At 34.7% G+C, this 20,131-nt stretch overlaps 1 protein-coding gene across 6 annotated transcripts in view; it reads left to right on the forward strand.

Moving 5' to 3' along the window:
• The first annotated feature begins 572 nt into the window (after nucleotides 1-572).
• Nucleotides 573-20,131, forward strand: part of LOC131065519 (alpha-glucan water dikinase, chloroplastic) — a 96,234-nt gene continuing 76,675 nt past the window's right edge. Inside the window, exons 1-12 of one of the 6 annotated variants that reach the window (XM_058000031.2) lie at nucleotides 573-723; nucleotides 3,150-3,488; nucleotides 4,612-4,656; nucleotides 4,747-4,856; nucleotides 4,967-5,048; nucleotides 5,212-5,303; nucleotides 5,431-5,584; nucleotides 14,064-14,438; nucleotides 14,552-14,662; nucleotides 14,849-14,947; nucleotides 15,136-15,270; nucleotides 15,495-15,583. In XM_058000031.2, coding sequence (XP_057856014.1) covers nucleotides 3,228-3,488; nucleotides 4,612-4,656; nucleotides 4,747-4,856; nucleotides 4,967-5,048; nucleotides 5,212-5,303; nucleotides 5,431-5,584; nucleotides 14,064-14,438; nucleotides 14,552-14,662; nucleotides 14,849-14,947; nucleotides 15,136-15,270; nucleotides 15,495-15,583 — 1,553 coding nt within the window. In that variant the 5' untranslated portion in view covers nucleotides 573-723; nucleotides 3,150-3,227. Of the gene's footprint in view, nucleotides 724-1,604; nucleotides 2,034-3,149; nucleotides 3,489-3,640; nucleotides 3,731-4,611; nucleotides 4,657-4,746; nucleotides 4,857-4,966; nucleotides 5,049-5,211; nucleotides 5,304-5,430; nucleotides 5,585-14,063; nucleotides 14,439-14,551; nucleotides 14,663-14,848; nucleotides 14,948-15,135; nucleotides 15,271-15,494; nucleotides 15,584-20,131 lie in introns of those variants that run through there. The other 5 variants (XM_058000033.2, XM_058000034.2, XM_058000035.2 and 2 more) reach the window with 5 other exon arrangements.

Consider the following 20,131-nt stretch of genomic DNA (forward strand, 5'->3'; position numbering starts at 1 on the left):
ATTGATTAAAGACTTTGAGTTCATTCATATAGAACTGAGATCGATTCTCTTTAAGCCCGATCTTTACTAGACTAACTTACCAAATTCCCTCATTAAAAAAATACTTTAAATTTAATGGCTTCTATTTTATAATTCACAATACTTACCTCTCCTTTTTCAATAAAAAAATAAAATATCATACAATTTTCCTCCACCTTATATGAAAATCCAAAAAATCTTTACGTAAGGTCCCCTCCTTTTGGTCTTTTTGATGTAGACACAAATTCCTAAATTATTTGTTTTTTAATTCTCTTATCTTCATTAATAAAATATCTGAATATCTCTCTATTTCAAAAACCATAAATTATAACATTTTCTAATTAGAAAAAGGTTAGAAAAATAACATGTAGGAAGGTGGAAAGTGCAAAAGTCTCGATTCACGTGACCCCGCGCTACACCTCACATAGGGCACACTGTTTGATATTTTACAGGGACATGTGCTGCAATTCTCACCATCCGATCTCCGTCCACTTTTCATCGCAGAGGTCGGAACTGAACAGTGGAAAACTTCCACGTGTCGTAGCCACATTGGGCAAGGGGAGATACTTCTTTCAGTGTCTCCACGGTGACATTTTGCAGGCGTATAACTTTGAATGAATGAATGCGAAGCAATGAAACAAGGTCTGTCGTGGAGGGTTTGTTAAGTGGTGGTATACACATTGAATATATACATACATATAAGAGGTAAGTTCTGCAACTTTAAAGTTTCCGATCTATGCCTCATGATATGCTTTTAAGTCGATGTATTCACTCAATATAAGCCAATTTTCAGTGGTTTTTGCCCAACTTAATATGGTTTGTAGTCAGTCATCAAATTTTTGTGAGTTACAAAGCGATTTGGGCAACTTTGTACTTTGAAAATTGTTTATGCTTTCAAATTTCACTGTTTTTTTTGTTTGGCAATTTAGTCAACTTGAAATCTGTTTATAATTTACTTATATTTTTATTTGTTCTGTTCTTTCGATACTGAATTTGTTTTTGCAGCCTTATACCTGTCGTGTATATCATTTGTTATCAGTTTCTCATCCTGTGCACGTTTTTGGGTGCTATGCTTTGCTGAATTGAGACTCTTTCATTGCATTTATTATTAAGTTGTATAAGTCCTCCAATTTTATAAGTAAGTAAAAATTTTCAACGATTTTTCTATTGGTTCTTCACCAAATATGACTTTTTTCATTTTAAAATTTGTTTTTAAAAATCAAGAAATCATTTTTGCCAGTTTCTAATCAAGCTAAAATAATGTGCCGATCTCCTTGTTTCTGAGTCATTTGGCGGGTACATCGGATGATGATCAATGATCATGGTCTCCTCCTCAAGCTGGCATGGTGAATGCCACTACATGACTGATTAATGATTGAATATGTTCTACAAATTTAAATTTTGTAATATATTCATTAATAGATGATAAAATTGGTGGTAGGTTTATTGAAAATATGCTATGTCGAGGAATTTCATCCAATGCTGCATACTTTGCAGTGTGCCATGTAACCTTCTGTCAGTTTTGAGGCCAATTTACGTAAGTTTGCATTATTTATCCCGAAGAGCATAGTGTTATGAGCTTTTGGTAATACTGTAATTCACGTTAATTTAATCTTTTTGCCTCAAAGTATCAGCATATGATTTGAAAACCATCTCTGGTTACCAACTCTTACTAGCTTTCCCTTTGCAAGGGTATAAACATAAATTTATCCTTCTTGAATCATCTGACTGTAAAGGAGTGTGGGTGGTTCAATTTTGAGTTGTTAGATCCGTGGTATACAATTTTCGTTTTAAATTTTGAACACGTTGAGATTCTTTTGGTGCTAGGAATTCAAGGCAACACAATTAGTAGTCCTGCCATGTCAAGCTTCTGCGAGTTTAATAGCATTTTTTGTAATCTTGCTCTCTTTCTGGATCGATAAATACTAGTGTTTGGGCTTTCAAATGTCAGCATAATGGTCTGACATTCATTTCTGGCTACCGAATATTACAGCCTTTTCAGTTTGTCCTGAGAGGTAAATTGAATTTGGTCTTCTATTTTCTTGTAATTTTATTTTGGTTCATTTGGCCCCAAATGAGTGAAATTGGTTACTGAGGTATAAAACCTTTTCCATAAATTTTCTGAGCATGTTGAGATTTTTGGATGCTAGATTTGCTGAAAGTCCCATTTGCTTCATTTATAATTATGTCATGTATCTTTATAGGCATGCCATTCTAATGATTCATCTTGCTCACGTTTTGCTATGTTTGAAGCAGGGATTATTTTAGTGGCTAATAATTGCTAGTTTTGACATTTTTTTTCGAAAAAAATACTTGCCATTCGAAACAGAGATTCAACTCAGATTCCATTGCCACTTTTTTGTAAATAACATACAATCTGAAGGAAATTAAGAAAAAAAATGTCGAATATCACCAAACAAAGTAAGAAGTCAATATTGAAATAGATTCATCGTGATAGCTGAACTTCTAAAATTGTGTGGTTCCTTGAACTTATTCCGTTTTTTGGCATACTCTGTTTAATTGATTTCTATTCAGTAGGATTTGAATTTATGCATCTCATGGTTTCGAAATAAAAATTTCTGTTTGAAAAACACCTCTTCTATTATGTATATAATTGCGAAGAACCCAGCAGGTCAATCTGACACCTGGCAGGAGCAGCTTTTAACTTATTTTCCTAGAAAATACCCCTAGCTCCAACTTGGGTTGACAAATAATAAAAAGCAATCTCCTTAATTGACTCAATCTGCCCAGTGATGTCTTCAAATACCAGCATAGATGGCCACTATAATGATTCAAAAGTAATGACTTACAGCCATCAAGCTTTGCAATGGCAATTGTTAAAGTTGGCCTTTCCTTCAGTTATATCCACCTTTCTTTTCTGGCTGATTAGTAATTCAAAATGCAGGTGTGGTTTTAGGCTTGATTGAATCTGACTTTTATAGCAGCAATAGGAAAGATATATTAATCAGCTGGTTTGGTTTCATTTTGCGATGGCACAGACTTTATTCAGTTCTCTCTCTGATTGTTTAACTGATCGAGAGACTTTTTTCCTTTTATGATATATGTCTGTATATTTCCTTTTCTGATCATGTTTTAATTTTTCTTTGCTTTGTGTTCATGATCTTGTTCAGAGTTTTGGTGTAAAATAAGGCTTTGAGGCTTGAACAATTAAGAGCTTGTTCTGACATAGGAAGAAGGAGAAAGTCAAAATGCTTGGAAATGGTTTGCTTCAGCCAGCAATAAGCAGGCTACCATCTGCATATCTTGGTTCTTCTACAGGACATGTTATGAATGGTATTTCTAAAGATTCTTCAAATCCATCAGTTCATCGGTCCTCAAAGCCTCTTCTTAGCATTAAATTGTTTGACAACAGTCTACATTTAGCAAACAAAATTTCTTTCAAAGGAACCTTGCGTGGAACTTGGACTGGGCCTCGTGCAATCTTAGCAACAGATCCAGCTTCTACTGAGGTATGATCATCCTTTCAGTTTCCCATTGATTTTAAAAGCTGATGTTAAAAATTTTAATTGACGAGACTAGGTAGAATGCCTAAGTGGTGTGCATTCACAGTATCGTGTCATGTATAAATAGCTTGATCTCAACAATTGTGTTGCCATTTTAGCTCTTAAAATCAACTGCAAAAGGTGTCAAGACATGCTATATAGTGGCCTCAATCCATTCATGAGTTTCCTTTTCCGCGGTTTTCATTAAGGTAACTTTCTGTTATGTGTTAGAAGCTGGAATGTAGCAAGTACTCCTTTGACATAAATTTTTCTTTGAAAACATATTCCACTTGCAAAATAAAGTTTCTTTCAAGTGAACCCTGCATGGATATTGGATTGGGTCATGGCAATCGTACTAAGTTACTAACAGATCTGCCTGCTCCTCGGTATCATCATCCTTTCAGTTTCTAATTGATTTTGTACATGTTATATGCTATAGATTTCAATCCGTGAGCTTAGGTACAAGGCCTGAGGAGAGTACACACATAGTATCACATTATATACAAATGTCTAAGTTTAATCAATAAAGGTGCCAATGCATGCTATATGGGGTTTGAATCTGGTAATGAGTTTTGGTTCCCATTAAGATAGCTTTCTGTTTAGGGGTAGAAGCTGGAAGCTAGCAAGGGTTCCTTTGGTTTAAATTGCAGGATGGAAGAATATTCATGTCCATTATGGTTACTTTTTAATTTTTAATGTTGAAAAACTCTGCATGTACTGTAATGGACCTAATGGTAATGAAGGGTTTTACTTGACGTTAGGATTTGAAACCACAGTATATGTGCATTATTGCATACTATTTGATAAAATTCTTAGATTCTATATTTTTAGTCTGTTAGACAACTTTACTCTTTAGTTATGTAGAATTGCAGATAGTCCATGTCACATCAAGAAGTGACATTTATTCCAGAGGTGTTCCTGACTATGAACATGCTTTGATTGTACATTAAGAAGTGACATTTATTCCAGAGGTGTTCCTGACCATGAACGTGCTTTGATTGGAGCCATCCAGGATTCAATCTAATCAGTCTATACTTATTAGGATGGGATTCTAACTGTTAATCTATGTATTTTTCTTGTTGTTTTGCAGCAGCTTATTGAGACATTTGACCTTGATGACCAGTCTCAGCTGCAGGTATTCAAAATGGCATTTGATAGCTGCATTGATCAACACTTGAATCCAGTATAGACATAGTTATACCATGATTTATGCCTCCTGTTGCAGGTGAACATCATTAAGTCTACAGGTGAATCTCCAGCAAAGATTAATTTGCAGGTTACAAATAGCAGCCCATGCTTAGTTCTTCATTGGGGTGCAGTGAGGAGTGGCGAGAAGTAAGTTTTCTTCTGTCTGGGAGCTTGTCCATGGAGTTTTTTAATCTCACTTTCATTCTTTTATCCATTTCTTTAGATTTTAAGGCTCTGACGGAATATATTCTAATCAGCAGAAATTGGATACTTCCATCATATTGTCCCAGTGGAACAACAAATTATAAAAAAAGAGCTTTGAGAACTCCTTTCACAAAGGTAAGTTTTCTTCTGCTGTAAATTTAAAGTGCCACATACGTACATGTATGGTGGATTTAGATTAAGGACTTGACTTTACTCACATTCCAGGCATTGTGGCTTGATTGATAACAGTGTCTGACCTTAAATTAGATTATGCATTCTTGGTTCTCATGATTTGCAGTCTGGGGATAAATCTTTGTTGACAATTGAGATACGTGACTCAAACATAGCCTCAGTTGAATTTCTTTTGTATGATGAATCCAGAAACAATTGGTAAGTGTTTTGCTTAAATTTTTGGTTTTCCAGTTTGAGTTTTTTTGAAGTTTCCCAAAATAATTGTCTGTTGTGACACTCTTAAGTTGTTAACTGATAATATCCATTCCATTGATTAAATTTTCAGGTTCAAATTTGAAGGACAGAACTTCCACATTGACTTGCCTAGGAGTGAGGGGGAAATATCTCAAATATCAATTCCTGAAGACCTTGTACAAGTCCAAGCTTATTTGCGATGGGAACGAAAAGGCAAGCAAATGTATACCCCGGAGCAGGAAAAGGTATTACAACTTCATATCATAAGACCTCACATGTTAGAGAAATAATCTTAGACAAAGGTCTGGCGTGTAAAACAAACACCAGAGAATCTAAAAAGTTCCCTTATTACGTATAGACGTTGGGTTTGCATGTAAAATAACATCAAACTACATATAATACAAACATAATATTATAAAGACCCCAGATCTGACACTTGTGTTGTGCATCTTCCATGACAATGGATGGTGCTTAAAGGTCTGTTTCAGAGTTATGATTCCAAACTATTTTAGCTGGCAAAACTGTCTGAATCTAAGTTACTGATTCAGGTACGAGTACAGGTATGGATTCGCGGGTGCGGCAATTTTTTTCCCTTGGGTACGGGTACGGATATATATATATATATATTGTATAACTACAAGAAGAGTGATACTCACAAATCCATAATTGCCAATAAATATCATTAAAAAAATAAATTTTATACCTCATTCATAATTTGCAAAAATGAAAATACTCAAGTTTCAAAATGTCATTACACAATGAAAATTCAAATTTTAATTGATTTTAATATTCATGTTCTTCATCAGAAGAGTCAAGGTCAATATCAATATTTGGTTCAATTTCATTTGAACCACAATCAATTGGATTGCCACTACCACTAGATGTGTCAAGTGCAAAAGCTGGTTCAATTTCATTTTTCAAACATTTGACAAAATGCCAAATCATTAACAACACAAGGAAAGTGATTTCACAAAACATAAGCAAACAGCTGCTACGCATGTATAATGCAAATCAATTGAAATCAATCTCAGTATTGCTGATATAAATTTTACTAACTCTGTGTTCACATGTGTAGCTTGCAAATGCAACTGAAATGATATTTAATTGCTTGCTTGCTTGCTGGCATATTCTGATAAAAAATGCTGTCATAAAGTTGTGGGAGTGAAACTGAGGTTTTAGTTTATGAAACTATGCTTGGTTACGGCCCTTGGTACTTCCTGGATTCCTAGGTTCTTTGTGGGTTCCTGGGTTCTTCACAAAAGGACCCATAGAGAACCCAGATACCCAGGAAGAACCCGAGCCGTACCTAGGAAGAACCCAAACAGTACCAGTACCCGAAGAGTATCAGTACCCAAACAGTACCAGTACCCGGGCCCGAGCTAAACTAGAAGAATCCGGTAACTTAGGTCTGAATATACTTATACGACTTAAAACAAATTTGCTAGCTGAAGTAAGGACTGAAATTGGAAAATTATTGTGAAAGAAAATTTTGAAAATTGAATATTATGTTTAGATATCTGAAAAATGGACATCTAACTATCATTGTTTCAGAAAGTACATCAGATAAAGTTTAGTTTCCTGAGTATGCATAGATGCTAACTCAGTCCTAAAGCCTCCGAGGCAGTGTGAGTGCTGCATTTGGCCACGCTAGTCTCTGATAATTATTCTGTAGAATAGATTCTCAAAAAAACTCTGTTTTAAAACCTTGTTACAAGTGTGTATAATAAATTCACATCCTTCAAAAAACTAGGCAAGGTAATAAGAGGATAAAATAAGAACAATTCTAACAAAAATCCAATAGAAGATAAGATAAGTTATGAAATTATTTTGGAGAAGATAAAGAAAAGATAATAATCCTATTTAAAATACGATAAAATACTAGTATAATAAAAGAAACATCATTTTGAGAGTGACAAATTAGAGGCACAAGGATTAGTAAAACCATGATCAAGTATTGTTGGAAGCATCTTCCGAGCTAGAATTAATCCCAAAATTGACAATATCTTAGAGCATTCTGGGTACTTGGGCATTGGAAATAAAACTTTTCTTTTTTGAAACAGGCATCTTATATTACTGAACAAAGGAACATATATACATGATAGAGCACAGGTGACAACTTAGCAGCCACAATGAGAATCTTACCCAAGACATGCTTGTTGTTTTGTGTATGCCTCTAATTGTCAACTTGATGTGCTGCATTCCATCAAAGCTTGTTTTGCTCAATTGATCACATAATGAACTTGAAGGCAAATATTGTAAAAATGTTTGTTGTTACTTGCTTTTATTTCATTTAATTACTGCAGATATATTCCTATTAGATTTATAACTTTTGACATTGCACTTGTATGCAGTTTGTTAGTTCCCAAAACCGTTGGTATACAATCCTAGAACACAGTTTCACGTTCAGGGCCAGGGTTGTCATTCATGAGGTAAAACAATGGTTCATCAACAGACTACAGAGGGTTCAAGCCCAACAAACGAGAGTGGATAAACTCTCCCACATTTGGGGCTCAACTAGGGCTAAGAGGGTGCTCCTAGAGATTTCTTAAATAGGATTGAAAATGCTGAAATGTGTTGCAAGGTGTGAAGTTTGCAGTTGTCTTCAAAGTAAGTTTAATCCCAAGGAATATCACTGTGTTAAATATTACGAACAAGTAATTGGTAAAAAACTTAATGAATTATTTACAAAGATCGAAAAGATCTTATAGAGTTACAAAGACGATGCTTCTAAATAAGAAACAATTGTAAATAGAAAGAATCTAAATATTTACAATATAATAGATAATTGACCATTAATTAATTATAAACAATATTATTCTAATGTTAAAGGCTAACCAACTGTGTAAAAGGACCTCATATATAGCTGATGCGGTCATCATTGTAGAAAATGCAAGATGAGGGTGCAAGGACACGATTCAAAAAATGATTTAAATGATAAAGCCCACAATTGATATTTCCTTGTTTAAATCAGTGAATCATGAATTGTACCAATATGAAAACTAATCCCTATACTACTGGTTATATATTTTGTTTTGTTTGAAGGTGTGTGATTGAATCATTAGTTATCAGGACCGGTGCCTATTCAATGGGCAATAGAGTCACATAATATCAAAGGAAAAGCAAACTGAACCATAAGAAATAATGAGCTATGCATTTACATACACTAAATATGTGATATCAATAACAAGGCATGCTTAGTAATCCATCATAGAGCTGCTGCTTAAATCCATGTATATTATGGAAGATATCATTATAAGGTTTGAAATGCATTAGAAATTAGAATGCTATAATATTCATCAAATTCAGTATTTGTAATGTCCCTTTTTGTAAATGCCCTAGTTTTTGCCCTAAAATAACAATTCCAAGAAACTTTCCTACTAGGGTTACGAATATAACCTTAATCATAAGATTTCTCTAATTTATTGGGGAAATTCAATCTTTGGGAAGCTAGGATAAGGTGACTCTATTGGGTGCCCTAGAGATCCTCTACCCTAGGCCCAAGAGCGGATATACCATCCCTCTTGGCCTGATGTGGCCTATGCCATACATATGAGGTGGTATACCTAGTGAGGTGTCCTATAACCGTTCCCTTCAGTCTTGCCACTTCTATCCTACTTCCCATGATTGAACATTCTTTATGCATTCATCCACCACGATAGAGAGCATGAGGAGCATTCACAATAGCATGCCCTGGAAGTCCATACTTTCTAAGCCCAAAGGCAGTACCCTTTATACCCCTTTGGCCCAATGGAACTCCCCGGTCTTATACCATGAGGTGGCGTACCTAGAAGATGACCCCATCACTATTCCCCTACTTGTAATTCCTCAATTTTTCTACCATGGCTGGTTACATTCAGAACACGTGAAGAGTTCCAGTATTTTGCACACATTTTACATAAACAACAGCAAGATATTAATCAATGTTCACTGTGATATATATACAGTCATAAACAATGAACATACAGCCTTCTATTATAAGAAGTCATAAACAGTCAGATATATATTATAGACAGTCATGTATATTATAAACACTCATAACCAACAGCATATTATTAATCATTAATGAGCAGATACCATTCATCATGCTGTGCATAAAGAACTCATACCCCAAACCCATAAGTATATTGACTGTACATTTAGTTACTAACATTCAATCTGATTTCATTCGATGGTTACATATACTCCCCTTTCCAAATCTGCTGATAGCATATTTATGGTCTGCTACTTATACTCAGAATTCTGCATTTTAGGATGGCATCCCATATCCTCCTTTCTGCCCTTTTTGTCTGCTCTAAAATGGAATCCCCTTCCACTCTCCTTCTCAAATGAAACCTTCTACCCCTTATAACTTCCAATGTGAGGGACAGTCATACCCCTTCATCATGCCTTACCTTTGCAAGGGTCACAACCTCTCACAATTACCACCCCTTCAAAATGTCACAACCTTTCATCATTTCTGTCCTTAAAAGTCACTTACTTATTTTCTGCTCATTCCTTTCTTCTTCCATTAATCCTTCCTTAGTCCCTATGCTCCATTCTTTCTTCCTTTTCTCCATAGCCCCCTCTCTATATTAATTGCTTACTCTTTTTATACCCTCATATCTCATTGAGGAGACACATCTCTTTGGAAAGAGATATCCCTTTAAAAGGGTTATGTCTCCTCATTGTTGTCTTATTTAATTCAGATCTGCATTTCTGATTGTAGATTAAAATTGTTGTTTCAAATGAATTTCTTTTCTCCCTTTTATACCTCATGTTTGAGGAGGTCACAACTTTTCATTTCATGCCATTTGACCATTCATTAAACTTAACTAAGTTTTAATTATTTTAATTTTTCTTCTTTTAATTTTATTATTAATATTTATTGTTAAATCGTATGTCAAAATGGGGACATTATAGTATTACACTTGTGCCGGCAAATGTGGCAAAGAAGGAGTCCTAGCTATGACTAAGAGATTCATCTGAAATTATACAAATTATCATAGAGACACTTCTTTACATACACTTACAAAATTTAACCTCCTTGAGATTGAATCAAGTATGCTACTCCCAAAATAAATTGGATCGGCATGAGTTGAAACCTAAATCATTCTGGTAGTGTGGTGCTTTGCTGAACATACCAATGACCAACCCTTTGACTGTGGAACCAACTTGTATTTATAGTTTCCATGCAGGTTGTAGCTCATGGGCTCAAGGTGCCAAAGTATTGGGAACTCTCAAAAATTTGTGACCAATGCAAGAGGGCATTAAACTCGAAAATCCTCTAATTGGTACTATGTAGTAGATGCTCATATCCTTCAGGCATTGTTTCTCCTTGAATCATGCTAGAAATTGAGGCCTAGGACATTTGGTTGTACTTGTATGGAATGCAGGGAGATACTTCTTTGATTTGCAAATCATCCTCATCATCAATGGCAAATTGATTATGGCATGTTAAGGCACATGTTGAGCTCACAAAACGGTGAGAAAAATCCTCTAGGGACCACAAAAATTCATTTTGGTTGTTGAAAGGTCTTGCCACTACGATGAGGTGGGTGAAATGGTGCATCATGTTGGGGTTTTTAGGTCGAAATTGGATTTCAGTGGGTTTTTGGGTCTATGAGGGCCTTGAAACTAGGTTTTAGAGTGTGAGTTCTCTTGGGTGTCAAGATCAGGGAAGGAATTGGGGTCAAGAGTGAAGATGGATTGTGGATTGGGAATTGGAATGGAGTGGGGGTTAGATTGGGGAATTGGGAATGGGAAGGAGCCATTAGAGATTGGGTCCTGGGAGTGGAGTTGGGAATTTGGAAGCAAAGGTGAAAAGGGGTGTTGGGGAGTTGGGGTTTTGAGGTTAGATTTTTCAGATTGGTTATATCTGTGGGCAAAATGAGGTCTAAGTGCATAAAGGAGATAGGACTCAAGCAAAAGTTTGCACTATCAAATTGAGTCCTAACACAATTAACATCACACATGCTTGTGAAAACATCAGTGGAACTCCTATATTTTCATTCAATAACTTGTATCTTAGTAATCTATATTATCTCATCTTGCCTTTGCCCTTCCATTGATACAAGTATTAGATGCTACACATTGCGTTTGGCTTTTGGGAGTTTCTAAAGGTGAAAATTGTGGTCCTAAAATCTCAAGTGTGACCTTAACTATTATTTGTTTTTGGGTTTATCTGATGCTGGCGTGCTTATTGGCTAAAGGTTTACCTCTGTACCCTGATGCATTTTTGGGTGGAATCTCTCCAAAACTTCATGTATCATGTTGCTGTCATTGTGTGTAGGTCCTATTGATTACTTATACGTGGGAACTCACCTAATTGTGCCTTCTTTTTGTTCTCCTATAACTGTATGGGGTTGATTACCTTTCATCCTAAATTAATGTCATGCTTAAATTCTTTAGGCCACTTCTATTACTGATGCTATAAAATTGCTTACTTCTCTTTGCTTGTAAATGAGAATCAAGGAATAATGAGCAACTTATTTTTGTTTCCAGATTAGAAGCTATGGAGATATGACCATAGGATTTCATACTATTACGTTGCGAAGAGAATCCTTAACAGCTGTGTAAACTCAAGATAGGTTTTTAATTTTGAATCCTTTACGCTAAGAGTCATTTTGCTGCATCTCTTTATTTGAGATTGTGTCTTAACATGAATAAGTTTGATATGTGAACTCCAAAAGCATGTTATAATTTTGGAAGAGCTTGAATAAAATGTATAAAAATGGAACAGCTATAGGAGAACTTTGCTCCGCATGTACACCATTGTTGCTTCTGTCTATTTGAAAAGAAACTCCAAAAACTTTTTGTTATATGATCAATTTTTTATGTTAAGTTGGATTAACCCATTTATTTTACAAGGATCATGTTTTTTGTCATGCCCCTACCATTACACCAATACTCGCACCGTCCTTAAGTAAATCAAGGAACACCCATGCACAGAAAATTGTCTTATTTCTAAGACTTCACAATTTTCTGAGATCCAGATCCGACCAAGGCAAACAGCAAAGAGAAGATAATGGTATTATTCCATTGAATGGTAGCAACCTGACCCAGCATTGATGCATAGGCCGGTGTATATCCAGCGATCCTTTTAAAATAATTGAAGGCACACATATGTGTGTTACTTATTATGGTTAAGGAGCGATTCCATTTAAGGCAGCGATCTCATTTGTTAACAGCAGCAATTTGTTAGTTAAGGACAAAGGACATTTTTGAAGAGACACCACTCTTAAGAAGGTGGGTACCGTAGGAAGGGACATAACTCTCCATTACCAATTGAAGCCTATATAAGGAGGAACTAAATTTGAAGGAAGGACATCAATGAATTGGATCAGATCATTATTGGATACAAGCAATCTGCATTTCATAATACAGTCATCTTGTGTTATAGCAACTATTGTGGTATGCATGATGAAGATGTTGTCTAACTTATAATATCTTATGTATTTCGTATAGTTAATGATGTGAAATACTAACCAATCTAGATTCTTTATTTAATTATTAAATTTACTTGTTCTCCTACAAACAATCATGTAGAGGTTAGTAAGGAAATACAAGTAGGGAGGGCAGAGACGGGTTCCCCTTCCAAGTAGACCACCCCATGTTGTATGGACGCGTTCCTGCCACTTGTGGGCCAAGGGGTGTTGTATCATGCCCTTGGGATTAGTAGTGCAAATGTTCCAGGGCACCCTTTGTGCTTTCCTCTCCAATCTCTACAATGGTTGGTTGTAGAAGTGAACTCAAGAATGGAAGCAATCATATATGGGTTAATAAGGAGACATGAGTAGGGAGGGCAGAGATGAGTTCCCCTTCTAAGTAGACCACCCCATGTTGGATGGACGTGTTCCTACCACTTGTGGGCAAAGGGGTGTTGTATCACGCCCTTGGGCTTAGTTGCAGCGAATGTTCCAAGGCACCCTATCGTGTTCTCCTCTTCAACCCCTACTATGGTTGGTTATTGGAAATAAAACTATAAATTAGATCTACATATGAAATGTTATTTAATTTTTAATTGCTTATTTACTTTAAGTTTCAATAGCTATCATATGTTTTAATTATAGAATATTATTTGTAAACAAATTTTGTTGAGGAATTGTTACTTTGGGCAAAAATGAGGTATCCCCCAACTAGGGGACATTACATTTTTTCACTGCAACGATTTGTCTAAATGCTTTTCTATAAGAACTGATGTTCTTTAAACAACAAATTTATCTTGTTTGGATCTGACGAGTGACCACAGTATAGCCAACTGCTGAACTTTTTGAAAACTAGGAAAGTCTGCTTCTGCATGGAAACCCCTTTCTAGTGGTAGGGCCCCTCACCATTATAGAGTAGGGAGAGTCGGGATTCCCTTTCTCGTGGTGGTAGTCACCTATTGTTTTATGCAGCACCGAGACTCCAGAGACAGAATCATTGTGTCAACTATGGCTGATCTGTTATGGAATAAAATATTAAATAAACTTGGAATTTCTCCCTCTGAATGAGGTTTTAGCCTATAATTGCATATCAGAGAATATTTTTTATATGTTTGGATCACCGCAACAAGATTTACATGGAGCATATCTATTAAAAAAGACTGTAGTCATGGGACCCTAATTAGAATTAGATTTGACAGTTGCTCGTGGAACCTGCTTTCTTATGTAATGTCTTTTTACTTAATTCTTTGTGAAAATTCATTATGGTTTTATATTGGTCACTTTTGGCATTAAACTTAAATGGCTTCTGTATGTTTCATAGGATGAATATGAGGCAGCTCGGAAGGATTTACAAGATGAAGTTGCCAAGGGTGTTTCTGTTGAAGAGATTAGAGCACAGCTTCAGAGAGGTGCAAATTTGGGCAAGGATTCTTCAAGTCAAAAGATACCAAAAGACACACAAAAGAAAGTTGTTGATAGAGTAGGGAAGTCTACCACCCCTCAACGCATTCAACGGAAAAAGCGTGATGTGCTTCAAATACTCAATAAATTTCCACAGAAAACAGAAACTGTCAAAGTATCTGCTGTGGAAAGAGAACTCAGTGCACTTGAGCTGTGCTCAAAGGTTATGGAAGAACTGGATGCTGGATCTGTTCTTCAAAAGAAAATATATAAGCTGGATAACAAAGAACTCCTGGTAAGACTGTTTTCTAATTAAACAAAAAATTGGGCTTATTATGATGAAAATTTTAGAACCTTGAACATTATCCAAAAACTGGAGATTTAGGAACTGTTCTATTTGCCATGAAGGTTCTTATAACAAATCCACAAGGCAGAGTCCGTGTAAGGGTGGCCACAAATATGGAAGGACCACTTGTTCTACACTGGGGACTATCAAAAAATTCAGCCAGGGAATGGGCAGTACGTATAGTTATATTTAGATTATATTTTATCTCTGAAAGCAGGAACATTAAGTAAAAATATGATTAAGTATGTGCTGCAGTTCCTGACCAGTGGAAGTTTTGAATTTTGTAGGACATTCTTCATTGAGAAGTATCCTGGTTACAATCCTTTTTAATCTAATTTTCAGAACATGATCATTTGCAGGCACCTCCATTGGATATTATACCTGAAGGATCAAGTATTCTGCAACTATGTTGTGAGACAACGTTTAGGGAAGGATTTGCTTTGGATCCATCTCTACGGGTATGCCACTACTTCATGTTATGTTTGATCCTGCTTTTGAATAAATACTTGTACTTATGCTATTACATTTTAATAGAACATGAAATGGATTTTCATAGCAACAACTTTTTGAGGGCATTGAATTCTAAATAGTTGAATATTTCTAATAACCTATGCTAATCCTTTCAAATTTTTGTTGGCAATGATAGTCTGTTGAGATTGAGATTGGTGAGCGTAGCTTTATTGGAATGCCTTTCGTTCTTCGTTCAGACAGTAATTGGATCAAGGACAATGGTTCAGACTTCTATTTTAGTCTGAGAAAAAAAGATATTAAACCAGTAAAGGTGATTTTCTTGATGGTGAATGCATTAAAAATTGGCCATATATTGTTCCTTATTAAATCCTGGCAGTCAATATCATATTCTTAAATTTTTTGAGTACAGTCAGCATATCTTGTGCAAACTTAAAGTTTCCATTCACTTCTCTTTGCAAGATTTCCAAAGAGGTTAAGCTTTCAATTAGTTTTTACTTTTGAGTCTATATGAATTGTTCTCTGATTCCTGAGCAGGCACAAGGAGATGGAAAAGGTACTGCCAAACAGGTATTGGATGCAATTGCAGAAAAAGAGAGTGATGCAGAAAGGTCATTAATGCATAGGTGAGTATACTAACTATCAATAATAGAGAAGAGGAAAATGCTAGTTTTTTTCTCTAAAATGCTGGGGAACTTTATTACATGCATAAATATCCATGTAAATGATTATTCCTCTGTCTTGTATTTCTGTTACCACCAATTTTATTTTTGAAGTATAGATACAACCTTTTCTTTTTTGGGTTTTCTAGTTCTGTTCTCAAGGATAAGCCAGTCCATTCATACAGATAAAAGTCAAAACAAAGCTGAGCAACTCTGATACTCCTTATGACATCAATAACACAAACATGATATCATAAGAGAATGAGTAACATCTAATTCTTCATTAAACTTGATTCAGGCACAATGGTTTCCTTTAGATCACACTTTCTGTATCTGATGCAAGGGTTTCAGGAAAATAACAGAAACAAATGAAATATGTCAGTAATGGGCTTGTTTAAACTATTTTTATGATATAGATTTCTAATAAATGATGGTTTTTGTAAAGGGCAAAATGGTGACTGGATTACATGAAGAGCATGTTGACCTCTTAAAGAGATGGTGTTTCCACAGTTTACGCAGATCAATTATAATGCTTCAATTATAATGCTTCTCGTTAAAAACTGTGTATAATTTTTATTATCAATGTTTTGGATCATACTCTATGATCCATCATTAGGAATTTTGGTGCACAAAGTTGGAAATCCCTAAATCCCTAAAGGTAAGCTTCTCCTGAGTGCTAGGGGTGTCAAACTCAGGGAGGAAGACCTCACACTTATGTTTAGGCAGGGCAATTTTGGACAATTATTTTTTGATGTTTTGTAGAAAAGTGGTGATAGCAATTGGTAGTTTGGTTATGCTCTTTTTGGGCATCATTGAAGCTTCCCTTGTCCAATACAACATGGTCAGTTCTGCTCTTTTGTAGCAATTTATGAGTGCTCTCTAGATCATTGTGCTGTGGTAGTTAATGCTTTAAGGAGCATCATTGGTAGTTTGGTTGTTGGACCAAGTGTTGACCACAATTGCCTCAATGAGGTTTGCTGCCCTTTATGGGATACTTGAGTAATTTTTATAATATGTTGCTTTGTTTGATTAGAATGGGTTGTGGCGTTTCCCCTTCTTTGTCCAATTGGTAACTTTGTTGGTGATAGAAAAACATTGTTCTTCTAGTTTTGACATTGATGATGTTGAGCTTCTTTTTGCATCTTCATCGGTGACCATCCTACTTGATTTATTTTTAGAGTATAAATCTTTGTTCTATCTAGATTTCCTTTCAGCATTTGTTCTCCTTTCTTGGAGCATTCTCATGATAGTGATATGATTGTTGACTAGGTGGTGATTCTTTAGGAGGTATTTGTTCTAGTTTTTTTAGCATTGGCTTTGAGTTTCTTATTTCTCCCTACATTTTTGGACATTTTGCCCAAGTGTAGTTGGATTCATACCACTTGTGCATATATTTGAGATTTTACTAGGTGTTTTCTCTCTAACTATACAACTCCATTCTTTATTTGTGTAGTGGTTCCCTTCCTCTCATGCAATAAGTTGAGGTCACCCTTTTTGGAAAATTGTTGACCATCAACTCTACTTTTCATTGGCACTTCTTGAATTCATGTTGTCATAGATTTGACAAGTTTAAGTTATCTTGAAAGGATATAATTGGTGTTATGCTTCCTTCATGGAGCCTTAATCACCATTAATGCTTGAAGAATTTATAATGGCTTCTCGATTTAGTGTAGTTGCCATATAAGCTTCAACATTGTCATTTTTTGGTGTTTTATGATATTTTCCCAATTTTCTGTGGTTTTCGCCAACTTCAAATTTATTGTATTGAGACTATATGGCCCCTTCTTAATCAATTCAGCATTAAGTGGGGATATGCTGTATTGCTTCTTGGGTGTGATCCGTCTTTAATTACTAATTTTGAATATTAATGCTGATTGTTAGGTACTTCAAAAGCTACAAAAGTGAGACCCATTGTTTTATTGAAAAACATACAGTGAACCTATTAACAAGTAACATTATCTAGTTTGCTTGGCATTTGCTAAGGCTCATTATCCATGCAACTTGATGAGGAGTGGCTACCATAGGGACACTCAAAGACCTGAAGTGGTAGACATGTGGGTATAAGACCCAAGGTGGCAAGCGTGAATTATTCTTAGTGCCTTAGAGCTCTTTACCACAGTGTAAAGTAATGTTATAACCTTAAGGAGGCTTCCAAGTAGAAGAGGGAGCAATCAATTATGTGTTAAAACTACTAGAGAACATCCTAAGTTAAGCATAAAACTTAACACAGGTCAAACATGAAGGGTTGATGATGACTTACATTATGGGTTTGACCTCATCATGATGATTGTTATAGTTATGATTTCATAATGACATAATCACCATGACCACTTGTGTGTGAAACACAAAAAAGGGACACCTGTGAATTCCACTAAAATCGTAGGCAAAAGGGAATGACTGCACCAAATACACACACACATACAAATTAAAATGCCAGACATCACAGCCAAGACTGAAACATTTGGAGCTGGGAATCGATTTCTAAAGCTAAGAAATCACTGTTAGAGAGTGTGCTTTGGATTTAGAATTGCTCCATTCAAGTCAAGATCTCACAATTGTCAATTGTGAAACACAAATGTGAGTGTTTCACAATTTTCATCAATGGTCTGGGAAAAAGTGAACTCCAGGAAACATAAGACTTGAACTCAGAAGCAGGGAATTTCAACATATTAATTTCAACTTCCTTAGAAACATATAAACAATTGCACCACAGAAACAGGCAAAAACACAGAAGTTACTCAAAATGGGGTATATTTGTTCAGAGAAACACAATTATTCACATACAGACAAGCTAAAATGAAGCTATAGTGCACAATTGAAATGCAGTCACTGTCATTTAAATAACAAACTGAAAATGTTTGTAGGGTTAAGGACTGCAAGTGTTAGGTTATTACACTGAAGGCGTATTACACTCACATATGGATGCAAAAACGTCTGTTAATAAAAACTAAAAGCATTAAATTTGACGTGTTTGTGACACTCAAATGCATGAAAAACAAAAAATAAATATAATTATAATTTTTTAATTTTATATTTTTTAAAATTATTTAATGCTAATTATATCTTCACTTCCACCTCTCAACTACCTGCTTGAGTTTAACTGATCAATCATTTCTGTCTATCTGTCTCATGCAAATAGTTAACTTGTAATTATCTCAATCTAATATTGTTTAATAGAAATATAAAAATATAATTATATAATATAATAATAATAATTTGATTCTAAAAACTTTTTTACTCTTGTAAAGAGTTCAATGGAAATATAAAATATAAAAATAAGAATGTTAAAAACATAATAATATAATCACATCTTAATTATAATTTAATATTAATTACAATATATTATAATTATGCTCACATATGGATGCAAAAAAATTTGTTAATAAAAACTAAAAGCATTAATTTTGATGTGTTTGTGACACTTAAATGCATGAAAAACAAAAAAAGACATTTTATTATTATTTTTTAATTTTATATTATTTTTAATTTTTTAATGCTAATTATATCTTCACTTCCACCTTTCAACCACCACATGAGTTTAACTGATCAATCAATTCTGTCTATCTGGCTCATGCAATCAGTTAACTTGTAACTATCTCAATCTAATATTGTTTAATAGAAATATAAAAGTATAATTATATAATATAATAATAATAATAATAATTTGATACTAAAAACACCTTTACTCTTGTAAAGAGTTCAATGGAAATATAAAAATATAAAAATAAGAATGTATAAAAACATAATAATATAATCATATCTTAATAATAATTTAATATTAATTACAATATAATAATATAATAATTTCTTAAGTGGAATAATGAACAAATATGATATCTTTCGGCATACTTTATCTATATTTCTCTAAAGATAGGTATGCTAGTTATTATTTTCTTTCATATGCATTTTTGAGTTTTTTCTCAATGGACCTGCATTAGGGACAGGTCCTGAAGAGGAGCTGGAGGGTGGATGTAGTGGGGGTTCTGAAATTGTGCCCCACAACGCATGATATTTATGCATATGAATAATAGTTCTATAATTTGAAAATTTTCAGAAAATCCAACTTCAATAAATTCACTGAACAACTTTATTTGTCCCTCAACAAATGACCCTTTGGTAAGAGCAGGACTTATTTGAATTACTGCCATTTTTCCTACATTGCAATTGCAAAAATGTGGATCGGCATTAGAATTTCAATGTTGTGTTGAGCACTTGAAAAAAGGATGTAATCAATTTTATGAAGCTCTTGCAAAAGTAGATGTAAAAACCTCAATGCATACATAATAACAAACCCATTTTTAATATTGCATTCAAACACACACATACACCATAAAATTTACTAGTCTGATACAACTTACAAATTTGAACACTTCTGATGTTTCAGAGTTACTTTGAATCTTGACCTGCTCCTCGAGGGTTTCCATCACCATGATGGTCTGATATAGACTCCTTGAAGGTTCCTGTCCTTAATATGTTTTGACTGCCATGCTTGAAGGGTTTCATCCCAAAATG

This window comes from Cryptomeria japonica, chromosome 4 (assembly GCF_030272615.1).
Source record: "Cryptomeria japonica chromosome 4, Sugi_1.0, whole genome shotgun sequence".
NCBI lineage: Eukaryota > Viridiplantae > Streptophyta > Pinopsida > Cupressales > Cupressaceae > Cryptomeria > Cryptomeria japonica.